This window comes from Triplophysa rosa, linkage group LG21, assembly GCF_024868665.1.
Source record: "Triplophysa rosa linkage group LG21, Trosa_1v2, whole genome shotgun sequence".
NCBI lineage: Eukaryota > Metazoa > Chordata > Actinopteri > Cypriniformes > Nemacheilidae > Triplophysa > Triplophysa rosa.
Window position 1 is genome coordinate 17,816,256 of NC_079910.1, and position 17,538 is coordinate 17,833,793.

General features: G+C 37.5%; 1 protein-coding gene across 1 annotated transcript in view; it reads left to right on the forward strand.

Annotated features, from left to right (window-relative positions):
* The first annotated feature begins 3,132 nt into the window (after window positions 1-3,132).
* hdac7a (histone deacetylase 7a) overlaps window positions 3,133-17,538 on the forward strand; it is a 79,542-nt gene continuing 65,136 nt past the window's right edge. The window contains exon 1 of the mRNA XM_057363360.1: window positions 3,133-3,399. Within this exon, the coding sequence (XP_057219343.1) occupies window positions 3,381-3,399 (19 nt within the window). The 5' untranslated portion in view covers window positions 3,133-3,380. The remainder of the gene's footprint in view (window positions 3,400-17,538) is intronic.

Sequence of the window (17,538 nt, forward strand, 5' to 3'; positions counted from 1 at the left end):
TAGGTGAGCACGCCAGTAAGTCACTATGGGTTGGTTTTTATGATGCTTATTATTTTTTTGCCACTAGTGGGAAGGAAGAAGACAAAACAAAGTCTGGACTTGACACGAAAAAGCGATGCACGTATGTAGCATTTTCAAAGTTATTCATTTGGTAGATAAAAACAAGAGAAATCTAAAAAACAAAGAAGAAGGTAGACTGCATTATGTAAATACTACATTTTGACATTTCCTCAAAAATGCTGCTTGTGGTGGTTGCCAGGGAATAAATTGGTGGTTGCTTTGGTGTTCTTGGTGGTTGCTAGGGCAGTGCTTTTCCTTAGGTGGCCCACCATGAAGTCTATATATTTTGGTCTGTAGATATCAATTATTTCAATGCAATTTTGTAGGAGTTTTGCACCAGAATGTAATAGTTAACAACCTTACGCATTAGCAACAGCAGTGATGGTTGTCTTATTCAATAAGTTTGTGAAGAAGAGTTTGTTTGGTAGGTCAGTGAGTAAAAGCATATGTATCTAGCTGTGTTTCTAACATTTTAATCAATCTTGTGTGTTTGATATTAGTGAATATTAAAACAGCAAGTCTCCCTAATACATTCAGGGCAACCATCCAAACAATTTACTCCTCAAAGCATGTGTGTGTGTGTCCGTCTGTCCTCTTTTTGTGCCTGAATGTGTGTTTCTCGTTGTGTTTGTATCCCGGCCTCTGGAGAGCATTCGTCTTTGTGTTTAGTCATTTTAATGACAACCACATACTCTCTTTTTGCCATGCCATTCATAATGACGCATGTTGTTGTTTTCGATGTCCGAAATGAAACTCATATGCTCGAGGCCCCCCCTTGCATTTATGCAACATTTAACAGCTGTGTGTTCCCTTTAAATCTGTCTTGAAGCTCCACATGGACTCAAGTGGGTTGACATGACTATTTATCTTGTTATTACAATGTAATACATGTCTTTATAACAATACATAGATTAAGAGTTTTATATAACGATAATTATAGATTAATGCATTAAATAAAGTGGTCAACCATTACTACTGGGTAAATGAGACACAACATTTCCATAGATTTTACATTTATAATAGATCATGAGACCAGACCCACAAGTTTTACCCAGTTTCTGACAATGTTTCAATCATAATTCAACTATAACAATCAGTTGGTCTACACTTATTTAGTTATTTTGTTTATTTATTGTGTAGTGTAAAAAAGATCAATTAATAAATTATGTAGGTTATGTCTTTGTAAAGACAGAGAAAGAAAAATGTATGTCTTACTGTCTTCACCTCTCTAAGACCTCTGAAATTAAATTACAGTGGTGAAATGTGTCTCGTTGTGTGTGCAATCAGACCACTTAATAATATAGTCTTTTGTAGTATTGAGGCTGTGACCTAAAGACCTTATCACAGGAAGTTAGGTTACATTGTTATTGTCTGTGTACATGCAGAAACACACACATATACAAAAAAAAAGGGAACAGACAGAGTAGATTTGTGCAGTCAAACAAATACAGCCCTCATTTGTTGACTGGTATCAGCCTTGTGGGTAACTGGGTTAAATAAGGAAAAAACATAGCGTAACTGTTCCTGTACATTAGCTTGATAGAGCATGTGGAAAGGTCATAGGTTCAATAACTTGGGAACGCACATACTGATAAAATGTATACCTAATGCAGATTGCATAGAAAAAAACCTAACCGAACATAAACCAAACTAAACCTGCTTACACTAATAATAACAAAGACAATTAATTGTCGTGAAACATCTTCTCATTTATTCCGTAAAATATAAATATTTATCATGTGTTGACAGTATGATATGTTGTACTGTATAATATACATTGTGTCAAAAGTCACCCAGGTGTTCACACCTGATGATACAGATTTACATGCCACACAAATGTATATTTTGCATTGCGTAAGCACAGACTACCTGGATCACCTTTTGAAAAAAAATGTAAAGCGTTTCACAAAGTAGAGGAATACTGGAATACTTTGTCCCATGTGCAATGCACCTGACTTGATCTTTCATTTTCACTGTCATTATTTTACAGTATGTGTAATTAAAGTGTACTTAAACAACAAAATACTAGTATTTACATGTACATACCTGTCAACATTTGGGTACCAAAATCCAGGAGACCTAACGGTGTCCCCTTCCATCTGTTCGTGATCAAGCTCCAGGGGGGTCCCTGTCCGTCTATTCCGGTGGTTTACTGGGAGTAAATAACAAAACAGGAGGGTGGCGGGAGTTGGGTCTGAAAAACGGGAGATGCCCGGGTAAACGGGAGAGTCTTGACAGGTATGACTTAAAAGGACTGTCACGTTATCAGACTTTCATTACACGGTTATTTTATGCAAAATACCTTCCGATGGTGATTTTTCCCGGTATCGGTAGGTTTATTTTATAAAACAATAACACAATCACTCAACGTCATCTATATTGTTTATTTATTGTTTTCACTTTTTGGCCCATTGCACCACACTAAAAAATAAGAGTCTAGGGAGACTGTACGAAAGAGATTGCAACTAAGTGATACTTCACCCAAAAATGAAAATTCTGTCATCAACACACATGATTGGGTCATGTGACAGTGTGACCTACAACTGTTTAAAAAGCTTAGCATTTCAAAATTCATATTGCTTCACGTGTAAATTTGTAAAAATAGCAGGCAGTATAGAGTCTGCAAAAAACTATGGACTAATATTCTATTTGAAACACTTCCCCAGACAAAAGAAATTGCATTGACAAGAAAACAACACATGCAACGATGTTTCTGTCAGCTCAGACATTCTGCCTAAGCGTTCCTTTTCGTGTTGAACAATCAAAAGAAAAGAAAACAGGGTTGGAAAAAGTTTGGGAAAACTGTTGCTGTAATATTCCAGACACGCCTTAAAATTTGTCGAAAATAACTTGAAATGCAGTGGCAACAACAACTTTCCTTCAGTCTTCAATTGTATTGTTTCTTCTTGTACTTTCTAATAATTTGCCTGTTGCTATTTAGCTCCTGATGTTCAGTTTCCTGCTATTGTCTGCTATAGATGGCTCCGGTCCCCTCAGAGCGTGTACCTCCCACCTCCCCTAACCCCCCAGCCCTCCCTTCAGCACCAAACACACACACTCTCTCACTCACTCTCACACTTTCTTTCCTCTCCTGTCTTCCTCCGCTTGCAGCTTCAGACATTTGGGGAATCCTCAAACAAGTTGTTACTGCAAAGAAGCATTGCCAGCTTCTATTAGCAAGCCCTGTCTGAATGAGCGGAGAAGAGAGAACGTGTCCCTGCTCCTTCACTTTCTGTCTTTTGTTGAGGACACTGACTGCGCTGGTTGGACAACGTGAGACACACTTGGTGACTATGGCATTGTAAAGCCCTACACACTGGATGTACACTCGACTCGCTGGTGAGTGTTTGTTTTGTCATTTCTCTCATCTCCGTTCAGTCACATTTTCCCGCTTTGGTTTCATTTGACAAGAAGCATCACTGAGGCTCCGACGACAAGCTCGCTTCTGGTCCTCTGAACTTCGCTCTGAAGCTTCCTCTGGTTTTGATTTTATTCTCGGTTCCGTGCGATCCAGACGGTATTTTCCTCTCAGCATGTCTCGTTCTTCCCCTCTCTCTGGAATGGTCTGAACTCAGATTACTGGCTTCCTCCTGTTGTTTGCGGTCGCAGGTTTCTGCTCCGGCTCCCTGCTCCCACGCTCTCGCGGAGGGGAAGGAAAGCGCTGATAAGAGTTTAGGAGTCGCAGCTTTTGTTTGCTGCCTCGATACGTGTGTGCGTGCGCGCGTGTCTTTGAAGGAGGGAAACTTTTAGCGTTGTGCGAGCCGTTTTCTTCACTTGTTGTGTTGTTTTTGGAGGTACCTTTTCTTTTTATGGGTGGAGGGGTGAGAAAATTGGAAACAGACCCACCCAGAGTCAACCGGCATATGTGCATCTGTGTCAGTCTAGGACAAATAACAGTCTCATGACTTAGAAAAGGGAAAATGAGAAATGTTTGTAGACGTTGGAAAGGGAATTGGGGAATTCTCAGTGGGTTTTAAAGGCTTGTTCTGGTGATGTTTGCAATGTTTTGGGTTCAGGAAGTGGAAAGGGGGAAGAAATTGATGGGAAGGGATGGTTATGTTTGTGTTTTGGTTGGGTGGAATATGATTGAATGTATGCTCCTATAAAAAATAAAGGTTCTTCAGTGGTCCTTTAAAGGTTGTTCAGTTCTTGTTCTTCTGTTTTCAAAGGATAATTTTCTCCCTGTGGGTTTCTGGAGGGTTCTTTAAAAATTAAAGAAGTTCTTGGAGATACATTATAGGTTTAAGATATATTGATTGCTATTGATTCTTGGGTTCTTGGGATGGTTTTCGGAACAACCTCACAACACACGTTTTCTGTAGATCTTTATAGATTTTCCAATAGCGTCAGGTTGTAAAATCAATTTTTAACCATTGTTTTGGGAGTATGCCTGCTAAAAGGAGTCAATTTATAGTCTGAAGTTGTCAGTCGTCTATTATTCTGGACCAAGTAGTTTCTTCATTGAGACTATAAGAAGACTAATTCCGTCAGGGTCCGCTTGAGGATCCAATGGTTTTGTGGACGTGTCAGGCTAATTGTGGAGATTTGAGAGGAAATGCCCTCTTCTCACATCCACAAGGAAGTGGCCTTGTGGCCGGCCTTGTGATGCTTTAGTCCCACAGTCTGAGGTAGACGTCTGTTTCCCCAAAACCTCATTAGCTGCTTACGTTTGTTCGTCTGTCCATGTGATATGCCCATTTTAACATCGAAAATAGGAAGTAAACACATGTTATATGTTGAAGTCTTTACTTTTGAACTTTAAATAGAGAAGCTTCGGTTATGAATGCTGCCAGTTTCTGCTGAAGTAGTCAATGAATAGCACGCCGTAAGCTTGATGCATCCCTCAATGCATTTGAAACGTGACAATTGGCACAAAAACAAGGGACAAATTCACTTCAATTCGATTCACTTCAAGATGCGTTCAAGTGACTTGAGATTCTCGGTTTTCCAGAAGCATTCATTTAAACAGGGAGTTAAACTGTCTTCCTCTCATTATCCTCTCTCTGCTGTACCCCTGTCTCACCGGACCGCCTGTGCTAAAAGTGATAAGATAGAATAGCGGTAGCCCTTCCTGTCCTGAACAGGAAGTGGTACTCTCTGGTCTGCCACTGGCCTGTCCTGTATCTGTCCTCTCATCCATTGGGAATATCACTGTACTGTCGAGGGCAGACCTCAGATCATCCAGCTGTTCCAATCCACTGCCAATCCATGGGCTGCCACATGCAGCAAACTCGCTCTTGTTTCTAAACCACAGATTATTGTCTATTTGGACATACCCATGCGATTAAACACAGTTGAGTTTTCATTACAGGTTTCAAAGTCAGCTTATCACATAACTCTGTTTTCACATTTTCTGGACAAATTGTTGGTTGACTGTTCTAAACTTGCCGGCACTTGCTAAGGGGTTGTGGATGGTTGCCAGGGTGTTGCCAGTTTGCAAGGTCTTGGAACTAGTTATAGTGTGTCGCTATGTGGTTGATAGGGTGTTGTGGGTGGTTGACTATTGGCCCAATAAGATAATGAGGACAATATTCTAGTTTCTAGATGGCTTGTATCTTTGTATCTTTTTTTACACTTCTTCAAGCCAACATGCAAAGCTTTGTCCCGACAAGCATACAGTTTTTAATTTGTTTTTAAACTTTCTAGTTAAAATATTCTGCATTTATATAAATTGAGTTCAAATTCAAATAGCAAGTCTGCATCCTATTTGCTGTATTAATTTAAATGCAATATGTAGACATTTAATTGTAATATAAATGGCATTTCTTAAAAAATATTTGTATGCATCTTCTGCAGAACACAAAATAAGATATTTTAAAGAATGTTAATAACCAAACAATGTTGGGACCAGTTGACTTCCATTACATGGACACAAAACCACTGAGACATTTCTCAAAATATCTTCTTTCATGGTCCACCGAATGAAGAAAGTCATACAGTTTTTGAATGGCATGAAGATGAATAAATGATGACAGAATATTTTTTCGGGGGTGAACTATCCCTTTAATTCAGTTCTGAGCAGCCCTGGTAATTGCACATTTTATAGTACAAATGGTACAAGAAGGGTAACTTGTCAAAGTTATATCATTCTGGTTAGAGGCTTTGAAAAGCCCCGAACATTACATATGAGCATTAGCAATAAAGATGTATGTTTTAGCAAGCACCCCTCCATTATTTCTCTCAACCCTGGAAATGGGTCACAGGAAACCTGATCTCCAACCAGCACTCGCCAATATGTTCTCCCAGAGGCCGACTCGCATGAAGCCCTGAGGTCAAGAGGGGTAAGAAGGTCACCTGACTGCACATCCTTTCAGACAAAGATTGATCTCTAAACTATTCCATTCCCAGAAACACCACATGTCTATATCATCAATGTTAACCGCCGAAAAGAGACAAGTTATTTATAAACACTTGGAGCGTCTTTTCTTTTCATGCAATCATCAGTTTATGCAGGTTGCTTGCTAAAAGATTTATTTAGCATTACTTAAGTGTCTTAGAGAGTTTATAGGTCACGGGACCTTTATAAATAAATCCCCACCCATTCACATAGCAGTGTATATGAATTTAGCCCCCCAACCACAGGACCCAAGACAACATTCCCGGTTTGCTTGGAATTGATCAGCTGTAATCACTTACATAAGCGGCTTTGACATATTGCTTCAGACATGAAAATATGTCTTTCGTGCATAGCATGACAGTGAAGCTCCATACCGAGCAGGATATGAGAAAACTATTTTTGTTCTCGACAATTTTGGGATTATCCACATGAGTGGTTTGTTTACAGAATCATGGCGAAGGTTCTTCTCAGATGTGGTCATGTGTTTGATGCCCTCCTCTGGTGACTTCAGCGAACTGAATGTTTATAAAATGTCTATAAATAAGTGCATGGAAAAGATTTTTGTTTGTGTTGTGCTTTCAAACCTCAAAATGAGGCAAAAAGTTTACATTAGTTACATACTTGTCAAGCATGTGGTGGGTTGCTTTTAATAATATTTCAGAGTTATTTGTCTCCATCCATTTCTTTTTGTTACTAGTGTTGCACATGAAGTAAATGTCTCACAAATATATTTGGATTATTATAAATTCTGGTGGCCTGTTCTGTCTTTTTATTGTGTGTATAGTATATATTATCCTGTATAAGGTCACAAATGAGATCTTAATATTTAAGTCTTAAAACAATAAAGTTTGCTATTTTTCTGATTTTTCTCCCAAATAATCACGTGTCTCCTCAAATGATATCAAAATGAGCAAACTGTGCTCAGATCTGCTTAAATAATCTGAGCACAGTTACAGTATAAAATAATAAGATATAAAGATGCTCATTTAACAGCTATCCCAGAAATATTAACTGGCTTTATATTCTTTCTGTACAGTATGTCAAAACTCTCATTTGTGTCAACTTTTATTTCTTGTGACGCATTTCAATAAAAAAATCTAAATACAAAGTGAATGCCTCCTGGAACACGAAAGAGCAAACCCCGAGTGATAAAATGATCCTGTGGGATGCATTACTTAAATCTGTGAGTAATTCGCAAAATTTGTCATTTAATACAATATCTCCCACTGAATTTCAACATCTACGTCTATGTTTTGCGCTTTCCCATTAGTCACAAAGCAAATAGTGCTAAATAAAAACCCTGCTGCTGGCAGTCCAAACATTCCCGTTTATTCAGACATTTCCTGGAAAAACACACATTATGGCTATAAATTATTAATAAATTAGTCCCAGTGATGATTCATGTTTGCAGCTGAACATGCTGCGAAATCATTACAGATCCGACTTTTATTGTACGTACAGACTTTTTCAAGCCAGTTGTGTTTGATTTTTCCTTGTTTAAGCAAACAGACATTTAATAAACACTTTCTATCCAGAACCACTTGCAGGAGACTCATTACAGCAAAAACCCTTCAAAAGCAAGGTTAAATGTGTCGCAGAGCTTGAAACCTTTGGTAACCAGGCCATCTTTTAATCCGTTTCACCACGCCGTGTAATGTAGTTATGAGAGCTAAGTGTTATGCTGTTGGTTTCTTCGGGAAGATTGTCCAGAGGTTTGCTACTCTTGACAGATTTTATGCGGGTTTGGGTCTGTCAATTCATGCGATTCGGATTTGCATAAGGTTACATTTATAGTTCACAAAATTTCAAATTCACATTTAGGTATTTAGCAGACACTTTTGTCCAAAGCGACTTAAAAATATATAGGAAACAATGAAGCGATATACTGTACAGCCACCAAAATAATTAAGAGACCCTTTTAAACTGAATTGACTATTTATAGGTGTGTGTTTAGGTCAAATAATCATTTTTGTTTCGCTTTACTAACAATATTTTTACCTATTACTTTGAAGAAAATATTGTTTTTATTTGCATTTATTTGCATAAAATGAAAACTGGAGAAATAAGTCAAAATAACAGAAAATATGCTCTGAATTTTTTCAGACCTCAAATATACTGCAAAGAAAACAAGTTCATATTTACTTTTGGCAACACAACAGTAATGTTTGTACAAGTATTTAGGAAAAGTTCAAATGTTATTTTTTCATGTGATAACCTCAGATTTTATCACAGTTTTCAGGTGTCTTGTCATGCTGTCAGTCTTTCACATTGCTGTTGGATGACTTTATGTCATTCTTGAGGTTTGATTTAGTTGAAATTCAACAAACACTGGATTGGAATGGCCACAATATTTCTAGTAATGCTGACGAAATGAAAATTTGGAATGATCTCTTAATTTTCTCAGCGGCTGTATTTTAAGAAGGCAACAATAATACAAGAAGTGTTTTTGCGAGTTACCAGGATTTTTTTGACAGTAAGAAGAGCAGTTAGCATGTTCCTGTCAAGTATTCATGGAAAGATGGTTTTTAGTTGTTTAGAATGTGAGAGATGTGGCAGACCGGACTGAATTTGGAAGACTATTCCATTAGCCTTATTCAATTATTCAATTAGTCTAAAGATGTTAGTTTGACACGATTCGTTTCGGAATTTTTATATCGTTTTTGTGGCATTGAAAACTGAAACAGGAAGTGCTTTTGGACCAGTGTTGTTTGTGTCTGGTCGGGTATTTTCCAGTACCAGTTACAGGGTCTAAGACAGCCTATCTTCACAGGCTGACATTTCCCCAAATCTATGCACACTTTAATCTAAACTAATCACAGAACGTATGCTTTCAGCAGTCCTCCTGCTTAGTGGTGACTATTAGAGTTTCCATGTCGTTCTTGCGTTAGACTCAAAGCCTGACAGGAAGCGCCATGTGTTACTCACACGCTTCACTTTGAGGGTCTTCATTGTCACTGCAGTGCATCATGACCACACTGTCTCACACAGATAACACTGACAGAGAAATCATCAATTCCACTGTGTCACTAGCTTGTCCTTTCTGTTCCACGCTGGTCAATGTTCCTATGCATATTTTCATCGCAAAGTATTTCAGCTATTTGAGTTGCACACACACTCAGGTTAGATTGGAAACATTCAGTATGGCTCAGCTGAAAACCCCTGAGATTTCAACACATTCCTTGTAGACTTTACTTTAAAGATTTCACATGTCTTGTTTAAAAATTATACAAACGTAAAAACTTGCTGTACTGTCTTTTTGAAGCCTCGTATGTCCACATTTTTTGTTTTTCAGGAAAGTGTAAAAACACCATAGGCTACTTTTTAAATGATTAAATGCTGTGTTGTCAAAGTTGACAAGCACTTTCTATTGGTTGGAAACAAACATAAAGGGTGACAAATAATAATGATTTATGGCAAAAAATAAAAATCACAAAACATGGAGAAACAAGGTTTCAGAAGGACAGCAGCGATATGTTTTTTAGAACATTATGGTCTTATACAAACTTGATATTCAGTAGTTCTCAAGAAAACACACTGCTGTTAATATTTTTAGATTTCGAGCTTATAAACTTAGATCTAAAATTGTAAGCCTACACACAGTACCTATAGTTTAAAATGTACAAACTTTAAGGTTGACATTTGCTTGCTGTGGCCGTCTATTTTAAGCTCTGTCTTTTAAAACAGCATCTAATAAAGCAATAAGCCCCAAGAAGCAGTGGGTGAAGCGGAGTGCCTAAAACCCCCTTAGCTGTTACAAAATCTACTGGAACCCACTGCTTTGCAGGGCTTATTGCTTTTATAAAACGGTTATTACATATGCGTAGCAAGTTTTCATAAAATAAAGTAAATAAAGTGATATTTAGGCTATGTAAGGCAGTCAGCCGTTATAAATCGGGGTATTTTATAACGGCTTAGAACTTGGCTCAGCCAATCAGAATCAAGGACCAGAACTGACCGTTTTATAATAGATGTTTTTATGTGACAGAGTTCAGAACCGAAATCTAAAGGGGACGAGCACGCAGCGCAGCCACAGAAAGGAACGGATGGGAGTTTGCGCGAGATGTAAAGACAGAGTTTATTTTTAGCTTCTGTTTCCACCTCGTCCTCCCACCTTTTCAGGATTGTTGTTGTTGAAAAAGGTGGGTGCTTGTCAGTGCAGCACGTCCACCCCAAAGCTTGCTGGGAATTACCCAGTGTCGGTTTCAATGCTCGCGCTGTCCATATAGCGCTACAAACTGAAGTCTCACTACAGTTTCCACTGCACTTCATATGAACACGCTTATGGCTGCAAAAGTTTCCATCATACTTGCTTTTATTTTACCAATTTTATTACTGCAAAAAAATGAGTTATACCTGTCCTTATTTAGATGATTTATATACTTATTTTTGCTGTGGTTCAGTTTTACCACAATTTATTTTGTTTAAACATACTTTAATTAAATAATTACTGAATATTATATAGCAAATAAAGGGATTTAGTTTACTTCAAAAACATTTTTTCATAATTTATTCACATTGATATCATTCCAAATCTGTATTATTTCCTTTCTTTAGTGGAACACAAAATTTTGAGAATATATTTTGAGAAACGTCTCAGTGGTTTTATGTAAATACAGTGGAAGTCAATGGGGGCCAATGTGGTTTGGTTACCAACGTTCTCCAAAATATATTATATTATAATATAAATATATATATTGTGTTGATGCAAAAAAATATTTTGAAGTGAACTGTCCCTTTAAAATGAATTCCTTCACTGTTTTCTTGTGTGTAAACTTAAAGCATTTTTTTTCAATGAATACCTAAAACAAATAAGCAGAAAGGAAAAACGACGATTATCCAAACCTATCTGAATATTCATTTGGTGACGATAAATGGTCAAGTTGCCCATTTTCCCCAAAATGAAGTATTAGTCTTAATAAGCCCACCGCCTCGCCTCCCATGTTTTTTTCCATGTAGTTTTTTCCCCCATTTGGTGTTTGGGGTCTCTGATGTACTGTGTATGAACATCACATATGAAGCGGTTTCTGAACTCTCAGCGTCGCACTGCTACACTTTCTGCTGCCCACACTTACCCGCATACCCAAAAAACACTGGAAAGAGTGTGGAAACTTCATCTGTGTCGTACTTCGCACCTCATCCTTTGTCTGTTTTCTATATGCATTGTGCATTATTGTTTTCAAAAAAAAGAAGAGATGAAGAAAAAAATGTTTTGTGGCCTCATTTCCAGTACCGAAACCCAGTGACGTGTGCGTCACTGAGCGAGCACATGTGTGTTTTCTTGTGTGTATGTGCACAATATTTTGCAACTGTACTCATTAGCTTCAGTGTTTAGAATCTAATGTGTAATGTTTGATCCTCTAAATATTAAAGTGATACTTCACCCCAAAATGAAAATTCTGGCATTATTTACTCACCTTCGAGTTGTTCCAAATCTGTATACATTTCTTTGTTCTGATGAACACAGAGAAAGATATTTAGAAGAATGCTTACAACCAAACAGTTCTTGGACCCCATTGACTGCCATAGTTGGAAAAAATTACTTTATATATATTTTTTGTTCTGTTGAACACAAAAGAAGATATTTTGAAGAATGTAGAAAAGCAAACAGTTCTGGGGCACTTTTGACTACCGTTGTACTTTTTCCTACTTTGGTAGTCAATGGGGTCCAAGAACTGTTAGGTTACAAGCATTCTTCCAAATATCTTTCTCTGTGTTCATCCAAACAAAGAAATGCATTCAGGTTTTGTAAAACTAGAGAGTGAGTAATTCATGACAGAATTTTCATTTTTGGGTGAACTATCCCTTTAATGATTAACAAAACATAAATAAGCGCAAAAACAAACTTTTGTTCTTAACAAAAGAGATGCCTGGAAAAACTAAACTACACATTAAATCTACGTTAAACAAACGTATCTGCAATTGTATTAATTATGAGAAAGTAAAAATCACGGATAACACAGCAACAAGGGTGTGAAAGGGTGTGATGTAAAACCACTCCTGGATATTTAAAGACATTGTGTTACTGCCAGATAGACAGAACCAGGAACATAATAATTAAGTTTTTAAAGAAATAGCTCATCCGAAAAAATACAATTCTGTCATCACTCACTCGCTCGTATGATGTTCCAAACCGCAAAAGAAACGCAAAAGAATGTTCACGTTGCTCTTTGTCATGAGAGCATACAGTTGACCAAGGGGGTTCAAATTCTAGGACAGGAATTGTGTAGAATTCAAAGTTTTCTAAATCAGTGAGAAATAAATAAAAATGTACACTGTAAAAAATGACACAGATATTTACTTAAAAAAATTAAGGTAACAATATTACACAAAATATTTTTAAGTACTTTAAAGCATATTTTTAACGCAATATTCCACGAATAAATCAAGTAAAATTACCTAAAATATTTAAGCACGTCACATGATAAACTTTAAAAAATCAAGAAGAAATACTAATTTGAGCATTGGAGATAACTTCTTGATATTTTTTAACTTCAGTTTAACATTTATTATTGTTTATAACATATATGCTGTACAAGTAAGCTGAGAGTTGACTCAGTACTGACATTAGCAGCATTACTGTTCACTGTGTGAAAAAACAAACAGCTTGAGCTCTCCCACAACCTAAGCACAAGCACCACTCTTCTGAAAGATGGTAACCACGAAACTCAGAAATACAAACAGAATATCTTCTAAATCTTAAAGACAACTGAACAATAAACACTATCAAGTCGTTCATTTTATTCTAAAGCACATAAAATAGCACTTTTTCACAAAAATGACTCTCCTAATGCTGTCGCATGCAGAGCATGCTGGGAACTCTCACTGCTCAGTTAGGGAACTTAACTTAAATAATTCATGTAGTTCCACCACTAAATAATTTAATAAAGATCCTTTATACAATTTTAAGTGGGGTGAACATGATAAAATTAAGTTGAATTCACTCAATTATTTGTGCATTTAGAATTCCAAGATATTTCTATAATTTTAACTTAAATTTTGGCTAAAAAAACAAGAACACAATTGTATTAAGTCAAGTTTACTCAATTCATTTCATGAAATCTACTACGACACAGAATCATTTTTTACAGTGTAGTTTTTAAACTCTTTCCCTTTGTTGCAGCCCTCAGATAATATTTGTGTGAATGTGAAGAAGCAACACAGCATGTTTTCCATTTGTTTACTTGTATCTTTTAACTACTCACCAAGGTTAAATAAGCACTATAAATGAGATTTGAGAACGAATCCGTATACGTAATACGAGATACATATTAATGCAAAAGCACTAAAAGAAGTGAAACCATAAAGTTTTGCATTTGTGTGAAGTGTACACCACAGGTCACACAATCACATCACATGGCACCACACAGCACACATAAATCATGTCTTCAACAGTCACTGAGTGAATGAGAGATTCTATGTTTAACTTTTACCACTTCTCTCGTCCATTTATTGCAAGGCTTGCAAACCAAAAACGCCTTCTGGTTTTAATACAGCTGAACCAAAACCAAAAAAGTCGATGGCATGTGCCGAAACAATGCCTGAACATTCCCAAATTCAAAGCACCAGCGCAGCCAAGATTCTTGGAATGCTGAACCTCCCACGAGGCTTTTGTAAGTTTCTAAACTCCTGACATGTGATTTTTAATTAGCGACTGGAGGCCAGTCTCAGCCTGGAAGCCAAAGTAAACTGTCAGATACAATGTGCTGCAGTGTTGTGTTTGCTTTGCCTTCCTTTAGTCATCCATGAGTCACATTATCTAAAGTGTAACGCCGCTCCACGTCCCACCCTTTAAAACTCCTCCCTGTTAATCCCTGTTCCCATCACACACACTTGATCCTTTTCCTCAACTCTTCCTGTTCTCTCGCCACGCCCTCTCTTTTCCTTCAGCTCCATCTGTTTGTTTCAAAGCCTCTTTTGGCCCTCTTTCACTCTCTCTCTCTCCGTCAGGGCTAACTGCTCTCTCTTCTTATCCAACATTCTCTAAATTCCTTCAGAGTTCTTAAGGGACAGACCCTCCTGGCACACTGTGACCCCACCTCTCTCTCATTGTTTTCTTCATTTTCATGACTAAAACTTAATATTTGTATTGCCAAAACCATGCAAATTAGGCAAAATACAGTAACTAGTTGAGCAAATTAAACAAAGTCAAGCTGTAGAAACCTGTCCACCAAAGGGTGAGTCTGACAGTTGAAAAGAGCCGTAGATGCTGACATTTCCACACAACAGACCCCGGGCGGGCCTGTGCATGACTCTCTTACTGTCCATCCAAATGCCATAGAGAATCCGATTAAAGTTTATCAATGGCTGCCATTATAACAGCACACATCCCAATCAAACCTGCCACATTAGGAGCCGAACACTGACACGCTTTCATTGTGTGTTTGTGTGTGTGAAGGTTATTTAAGAGGAAGGTAGTGCAGCAGAAATTGAAAGAGCACACAGAGGCCAGAGATGTAATCAAATCTGGTTGATTCATATGACTAATTTTGCTGGCATTCTCAGCATCGGCTTCCCAATTCCGCATTTGTCTGTGAGAGAAAGAATTTGAAAGTGAGAAAGCTGATTTTGTATGTAGCAGAGAGAACAAACCTTGTTTTCTACAATCTGTCATACAATAACGGGGTAATTATTGCCAAATGTTAGTCAAGGTAGAAGAAACTGCAGTATTCAGGGTGGGACACTTTTGTGGATTGGGGGTTATGTAGGTGGTTGCCAGGGGGTTGCTATGCAATTCCTGAGGTGTTCTGGGTTGTTGTTAGCACACTGACATGCCGTCTCTAGGACGTGGGGGATTTCTAAGGATTTGCTATGCAGTTGCTTAGCATTGCTTACAATTATTCATTGTAGTCTTTAAAAAGTGATATCTGTTGAAGAAAATATCTTTCTTTTCTGTGAATTTTGAGTGTGGCGGCTTGGCAGATGTTGTTTATGCTCAAACAGCTATACTCACTAACTAAATTTAAAGAAGTGAAATTCCATAAAAAAAATTAAATAACAAATGTTGCCTCGGCAATAAACTGAAAGTGAAAAAGCTGAGGCACAAAATTTATGAAATGAAAATAAATAAAAAACTAAAGGAAAATTATGAAAATGTAACAAATAATTAATAAAATGACAAAACATTACAAAAAAATAACACACAAACTAAAAATATAACAGCTAATTCAAGTTAAAACTACAATAAAACTAAAAACAAAACAATAGTAAGTGGTTGGCATGCAGTTGCTATTATGTTGTGAGTGTGTGTTTGGGTGAAAACCGTGATTTTTAATCCCAAGTCAATTTGTGATTGATGGTCAACACCATGTCTATCATGGAGTAATGATGTTCAAAGTGTGATGTAAAAGTACTCTCTTGTGCACTAGCTGGGTTGTTAAATAGACTGTTCATTAGTCAGAACCCTTAGCTTCAGTTTGTGTTTGTTGGCATGTTAGAGGATCTGAGGATGTGAATAATGGCTACACGCTTCTGTATTTAAAACACCATTAAGAGACACATGAGGTCAGATGTGCATGTGCTTCACCTGTCCATAACGAGTCTATAAACCCATGTCTATCATCATTTACTCACCCTTATAGTATTCCAAACACAAAGGAGCAAGTGTGAATATGCAGACTACATTTTCAGCTTGCTCCTAACACAAAGAAATCCAGGGATTTGGAAATATGTTGGAACCTGTAACTTGTATTTTCAGAGCATTTTCACGAGCTCCTCATTCACTTCAGCCTGAACATTCTGTAAAATATCTCCTTTTGTGTTGCATGAAAAAATTATTTCTCACCTGTGAACAACATGTGTTTGAGGTAATGACGAGTATTTAATCTTTTGTGCACTGTTTTCGAAAGATCTTTAAGGCATCTAAGACATTTTCTAGATTAAGCAAACATCTGCCACAAGGCAAACCTCAATTACTTTGTTCCTCTTAAACATGGTTTTAAAATCAGGAATATAACACCAAACAGCAAAGTATAATAAAGTTGCATGATTCAACGGCATATAGGGTTGTGATTTTCTGTCTCTTGATTTTGTTTACTTCCAATCTCTTCGCATGAAAGTTCATCGATGCTGTTCGAAAGGGAGCAACTGTACATGATGCGTCTGTGTGTCTCAGAAATGTGCGACTAGGTGGCTGACCACTTCCTGTGCCTATAGAACAAAGAATACACTCTGCCGGTTTTACTTACTGGTATGTAAAGAAAGCCCCTGATTGTTATCATACTGGAGAAACATAGTGTGAATAAAGCATGTCCATGATGTAAAGATAAAAGTTTATTAGCAGTTTATGAAGCACCGAGATGTGTATTGCTTTTCATCTCAAAATGTTGCAGCTTTTGAAGTTTCCTGTAGTTCAACATGAAGATAGCAGTGTCAGGTCATGGGTTTGATTTCAGGGAATTCACACGCTCTCTAAAATATATAGTTTGGATGTATCATAAGCATGCAAGAATGCAAATATGTGTAGCTGCCAGCGTAGGAGACCTCGCTTTTGACATAAGTGTGTGTGTGTGTGTTTGTATGTGTATCGTCTGTTCCCCTGCTGTGCTGTTTCAGTGTCAGATCGTGGTCTTGTTATTTTCAGCGTATGCCGGATATGATTCAGACTGAAGGACTGTGTAATTATAACACACACACGCACGTACACACACATACACTCAAGAGTTTCTGGTAAGACTGCTGGGATCCCCCGGTTGGAAGAGCTTTAGGTGCAGCATAACACTGCTTTAGTTTCGTTATAAGTGTACAGCGTGTGTGTGTAAGGGGGTCTCTGTTTCCTCTGCCCTAGAAATTCAAGTATGTAAAAAGTATGAAGTATTCGCTGGAATCCGCTACACTGTCAAAGCTTTCACAAAACTGACTTTATCAATTGAACGTGAATTTACAAGACAACACTTTTATAATGTTTCTCTTATAACATCAGTCGCTCAGTGACTTCATCCTACTTTCTTACATTTGCGCATTTGGCCGACGCTTTTATCCAAAGCCATTTACAGTGCATACAAGCCATACGTTTTTTTATGGGATCCGAACCCACAACCTCTTCTGCTCTACCACTGTGTGTTTTCAAACCTGATTGCTTATAATTGTTGTTAACACCTAGTGAGTTGCGTACTAGACAGCATTTTTTTGGGAACACGGACCAG